Below are 6,193 nucleotides of genomic sequence, written 5' to 3' on the forward strand. Positions count from 1 at the left end.
TACTAATTGACTTCTTTATGGATAAGCACTAGCAGAGCCATCTATAGGCAGACATTTCACAAAAAATATAGAAAATAAGCACAGCATTTTCCCCATTTTTTGTTCATTTTCCCTGGCGGCATTGGGTTAAATGTGTTATGGAAAAGTAGCAGGAGAATTTGTGCTGCCCAGGATATTGGACTTTCATAAGGTCTTAAAGTACTGTGAATGAGGTTTTCTAACCACAGAGTACCTTATCACATTGAACAAATCTTTTTTTTTTTTGTTTTTGGTTTCTCCACTGTTCATAAATTATTATTTTTTGTTTCCTTTTCATTTAATAAAGAGATGTACTATGATAATTGTATGAGCCACAATTTTTTGGTTGCAAATTGATACATTAACAATTATTTTTATACTGGAAGAAGACGGAATATATAATCATTAAATGTTATATTACCTTGCATATATGATTTTGGAATTCTTTGCATTCCACAGTGAATGAATTTAAAAGTGGAATCAAATATGACAGTATATCCCTGCATGCCAATTTTCTTTTTTTCTTTCTTTTTTTTCTCATTTCTTGTGAAGTCTCAAAGAGGGCTGGAGTCAACTCATTTTTATCCATTCAAGATCAGTTTTATTCATTTTTAACTCAATGCTGTAGGCATGGCATGTACATACATGGCTACTCTTGTACTAAGTCACCAGTGAGCCAATTACCAGTACTGCTTGTCTCGCCTGTTTACCCTTTTTGTTGATTTATGAAAATATTTTGCTTTATCTTATTTTGCTGTTACTAATGTTTATAACATTATAGTAAGTATAATTGCTATAATAAAAATAACATCATCAATATTCTTAGCATTGGAAAAAATGTTTTTTCTCACTAATTCAAGGTCAAATCAGGGAAGGTCACAAGGTCTACTAATTGACTCCTTTGTGGCTAAGCACTAGCAAAGCCATCTGTGTGCAGAGACATTTCACAAAAATATAAAAAATGAGCACAGTATTTTCCCCATTTTTTATTCATTTTCCCCAGTGGCATGTGGCTAAGACCATATTTTCAACACTATTTCAATTCAACTCTTTATGTTTAATATGGATTTTTTTTTCCAATTCAGAATCGGCTTTGATTTACTCCTTACTATCTATCTGGTGGAAAGAAATAATGAGGTTTCAAATCTTCATTTATCAAAAATGCTGTACCACAAACCAGTCACATTCTTAAACAACTAAAAGTCTATCTTTTAACATGCTTTACATCAGTTGACATAATAGAGTCCAGGGTAAAGAAGATAATATCCTCTGTATCCAGAAGCTAATATCTCCTGTATCATAAATTACTCTCTGGTCTGAATAGCTTACCAATAATGTTGCATATTTATTCCATGTAGTAAATTCTGTGAGAGCAAAATGTTTGAGTATAAGCCTACAACTAAATTGATTTTTGTACAAAAGCAAATTTACATAATACAGGATATCAGTTCCAATTAGTCACATTTTTACATTTTCTTAGTTTTATTGCAGTTTAGTTCAGTTTGTAATTGTCCCCAGTCCTGGTTACAAAAATATTTTATTGGTACAGATGCACATTAGTAACAGGAGGGAGAGGCCCTTTACCACCCTGTGCCCATTTTTGTTAGACAAAGCATAAGACGGCTCTCGTCTGCTTACGCATTGGCACAATGATGTCACAATCCGATCCACCCCTATGTTCCTTATGTAATGTTCCTCTTTCAGTTCCACACATTCTATTGTCATGCCCACGTTTTGAAGCAGCCCGTACCTCTTCTTTCCCCGACCTATCCTCCCTACATAGACATCCCAACCTATCAGACATCCTTACAGAATCTCACACTTTCTGCTTTGACAACCTGTTTTCCTTCCTCAAATGCATATATATCCTTCACTTAATCTAACCCCTTTACATTACCTCACCCGACCCTAACCCATTCACTCACCAATTCCTTAACCCAGCTTTAACAACTAATCACTAACCCAACCACCCTTCACTAACATTAACTATAGTGCTACATGACCTTAGATGTCTAGCACATTTATTTTGCTTTTAACCTTTAACCATTAACCATTAGACAAAGCATAATGTGGAAGACAAAGTCCTTGGGTAATGTAAGCACCAAAGCAGACACATTTGTATGCCTGTTACTTGGCTTTGTGTGGAAGCAGCTATATTAAGTCAACTTCCTGATTGTAACTTGTAAAGTATTGGGCATTTGATAGAATTATCTGTAGTGATATTGCAGTGATTTATATGAATGTTTCATTATTAAATGAAAACCTGAAAATATGATTATTATTTTTATTATTAGTAATAGCATTAATTAATTATTGATATTATGCTCTATATTTCACTTTATCTTTTTATGTTTGCATTTTGACTTCTGATTGTAGTAACAGTATTATAATTGATGATTCTCCTAATATGGCATGGCTAATAATTGTATCTATTATTATTATTATTAGTATAGTAGTAGTAGTAGTAGTAGTAGTATCATTAATGGTGATAATTGATATTGCTGTTTATTTTTTTTTTTTTTTTACTATGCTGATCACAGCAACAGTATTATAGTTAATGATTCTCTACATTCCCCTTTACTTACCTCCTATTTCCTCTTCAAGCTTTTCCACTCAAGGTCATCTTTTATACCGTGAATTATCCTTTACTTTGGAAATCAGTATATCAAGACTTGCTTGGGACCAAGTTGTAAGTATTTTGCAGAACACCAAAAGAAACCATTAAAGATCAGACACATTATTTATCCTTAATGTTTTTTTTTCTCTACTTCATCCTTTTTTTAATGAACTGCTCAATCTAAGTTCTTGTTTGGAAAGTTTCCCAAAAGTATTTTCATTCATATGTCTATATATATATATATATATATATATATATATATATATATATATATACATACATAATTTTTTTTTTTTTTCCTTTAGCTCTGATAGAAGTGCATTGTGTGAAGAACAACGATTCCTTGATACATTTGCATTTGGCTAAAGAGTAAAATGAACTGTGGTAATTCTAATATTTAACTGTGGGAATGCCAAAGTGAAGTAAAGTGCACTGATAACTATGTAGAAAGTTAAGGTATGATAAACATTTATTTAATGTGAAGTGAGTTGATGTGTGTGTGTGTGGAGTGATGGTATGTGAAAATTGATTTATTAAAATGATGATAACATTTTTTTTGTGTGTGTTCTTATCTTTCTTTCACTGAAATTCAATGAAGTTAAAAAAAAAAAAAATAATAAAAAAAAAATTAAACCAGATGTGAAGGGACCTCTAGCTGACCGTTTACCCTTTCTCTTTTGTTTTGCTCTTTTTCTATGTGCATTTTTCAAAGAACACATTCGCTGAAGAATCACAACTTATATGTATATGAAAATATATTTTTTCTATCTTGTTACATTGCCTCAGCTGTATTGCAAGAATGTTACGTAACTGACAAAAAATATTTTTCTAAACGTTTTATTTTGTTTCGGAAGACCTACAAATAAAAGTAAAACAACTGCACACTTTACATAATATAAAATAAAGGATTTGTAATGCCACCTTTTAAACAAAAGCATACATCAGTTTAGAGTGATAGCTATAACAAATCTTGGGATATGACTAACTTAATATTGCATTGATGGATTTCAAATACATATATATATATATATATTTTTTTTTTATTGAGAAAGAAGTTTCACACCAATCTAAAGTAAGAAAATGCTGGTAAAGGTTTATATATGGCTTGGGGCTGGCTAGCTTTCATCAAGATGTAAGACAAATGTCAAAAATTACACACACACACAAATAAGTCAACACTTTCTACATCTGCAAACATAATTGACATCACTTTTAATTTCCTCTAGTAACTGCTCCAGGAGGAACACCTCGCGGCCATAGTGGACGTCATGCCTGTAGGACTTGTGGAGTGCCTGGATGCAGGACTTGGCATTCCAGTTGTGCCTGTAGATCTTTTCGCCAGACCGGTGTATGATGGGCTTGAGAACAGGCGTGATCTCCTCCTCGAGAAGTGGCTCCACGAACAGTGGCACCACCGAATTCCTGCGGATGAGAGTCCCCGGGAAGCAGATCCCCAGGACCTTGTCCCGGAGGAGGGCACGGGACAGCAGCACGAGGACCATTGTCGAGGATTCAAGGAGTTTCTGCCACACATCAAGTCTTTGGTCGCCCAGCTGAACCTCCCACGGCCCTGCCACAGTAACGTACTTGTACCCTTCTAGTATCCTCCGCAGCTTAGTGCCAAGGGCAGCGTCTTCCTCGGCGTACACCAGCAGGTAGTGCCACTGCTGAGCATGGTTCACGAACAGATTATTTGCCCTGAGGGAGATTATTATGTAATTAAGATCTTCATAATTACTCTTTGGTTATGACATCTGACTTTAACGATTGCATACAAAGAATTAATTGTATGTATAATTAGTCTATACTGGATGCACATTTCATGATTTGAAAACATCTTAGCCACTGGTATTAACACACAAATATTACAGGTAAACCTACCTTCTGTTTCCAACAGTTTTTATAAGCTTAGACATGAGCTCATTTCGCTGTTCGACGAGCTTCTCCAAGGGGTCAGCAAGGATTCTGACGGGAAAAGAAGGAAGGCTTGGTAATCATTACAACTTATAAGAGCATAGTTCATACATAAAAAGGTGCACACAAAATGTACATTAGGTGTTCCTCCTCACACTTAAAACTGATGAATGACAGGGTCTAAGTACTAACTTCGAAGGAGCTATGGCTGTCTTCGCCAGCCCGATGATCGCTGATTCGAGAGACGTTGGTGAAGACGGCAACGGCAAAGACAAAGTTCTCGCGGTCAACAAGGGCACTGAGCTGCTGGTACTCAACGAGGAAGCTGAGCCACTCGATACCAACGGTGACTCTTGGCAATCGTCTGAGCTCGGCGTCAGGAGCGTGATATTAGATGATGCTGACGAGCGAGAATTAAGTGAAGAGGGTGCTGAGTTGAACATGGGTGAATCTCTGGGCGACCTTTGAGACTTTCCTTGCGCGTCTGCTAAGGAGTCCGAGGAACTTCTTGAGAGAGAGTTAACCTTGAGAGATTCGTCATCAGGTGTATGGGAGGTGGCATCCTCCTTCAGCGGCATATATTTCAACATTCTTCTTGAACTCTATTTTTTTTCTCTCTATTTTGCCTGAAATGTTATCTAATATCAGTCAATATATCCCTAGCACATGGTAATGACATCACACAGAGCATGTAAAACAATGACAGTAAAACTGACAACATAAGCCCTCATTTCCGCAATAAAAACAAACTACTACCAAGCCAATGCCAAAAGTGGACAAATTTTTTTTCACTAATCTGATCACGATTTTCAAAGGCTGTGAAAATCAGTCAAAAGATTTTTTTTTTTTGTACTCAATGAAATATGTGATGACACATTTGGAACAACTTATACTGTCTTTTCTGTAACAGGCTTCCACTACATTTACGGTTATGCAACATGGATATATTTATGCACTGTAAATAGATGGATATATTGATGTACAAAAAGATAGATAAATTCATATATGATATGATATATGGATGATAGAGAGACTGGTGTTTATATATGTATGTATGTATGTATGTTTGTGTATATATATAAACATACATAAATATATACATATATATATAAACATGCATACATATATATATATATATATATATATATACATGCATACATATATATATATATATATATAAACATGCATACATATATACATATATATATATAAACATGCATACATATATACATATATATATAAACATGCATACATATATACATATACATATATATATAAACATGCATACATATATACATATACATATATATAAACATGCATACATATATACATATACATATATATATAAACATGCATACATATATACATATACATATATATAAACATGCATACATATATATATAAACATTCATACATATATACATATATATATAAACATGCATACATATATACATATATATATAAACATGCATACATATATACATATATATATATAAACATGCATACATATATACATATATATAAACATGCATACATATATACATATATATATATATATATATATAAAGACGCATACATATATACATATAAACATGCATACATATATACATATATATATAAACATGCATACATATATACATATAT

General features: G+C 33.5%; 1 protein-coding gene across 7 annotated transcripts in view; it reads right to left on the reverse strand.

Moving 5' to 3' along the window:
• Window positions 1-3,456: 3,456 nt before the first annotated feature.
• LOC125042649 overlaps window positions 3,457-6,193 on the reverse strand; it is a 29,825-nt gene continuing 27,088 nt past the window's right edge. For all 7 annotated transcript variants that reach the window (XM_047638483.1, XM_047638457.1, XM_047638475.1 and 4 more), the window contains exons 2-4: window positions 4,742-5,175; window positions 4,517-4,600; window positions 3,457-4,333 (exon numbers count right to left, since the gene is read on the reverse strand). In XM_047638483.1, coding sequence (XP_047494439.1) covers window positions 3,808-4,333; window positions 4,517-4,600; window positions 4,742-5,139 — 1,008 coding nt within the window. In that variant the 5' untranslated portion in view covers window positions 5,140-5,175 and the 3' untranslated portion in view covers window positions 3,457-3,807. The remainder of the gene's footprint in view (window positions 4,334-4,516; window positions 4,601-4,741; window positions 5,176-6,193) is intronic.

The sequence above is a fragment of the Penaeus chinensis genome, chromosome 3 (assembly GCF_019202785.1).
Source record: "Penaeus chinensis breed Huanghai No. 1 chromosome 3, ASM1920278v2, whole genome shotgun sequence".
Taxonomy (NCBI): Eukaryota; Metazoa; Arthropoda; class Malacostraca; order Decapoda; family Penaeidae; genus Penaeus; species Penaeus chinensis.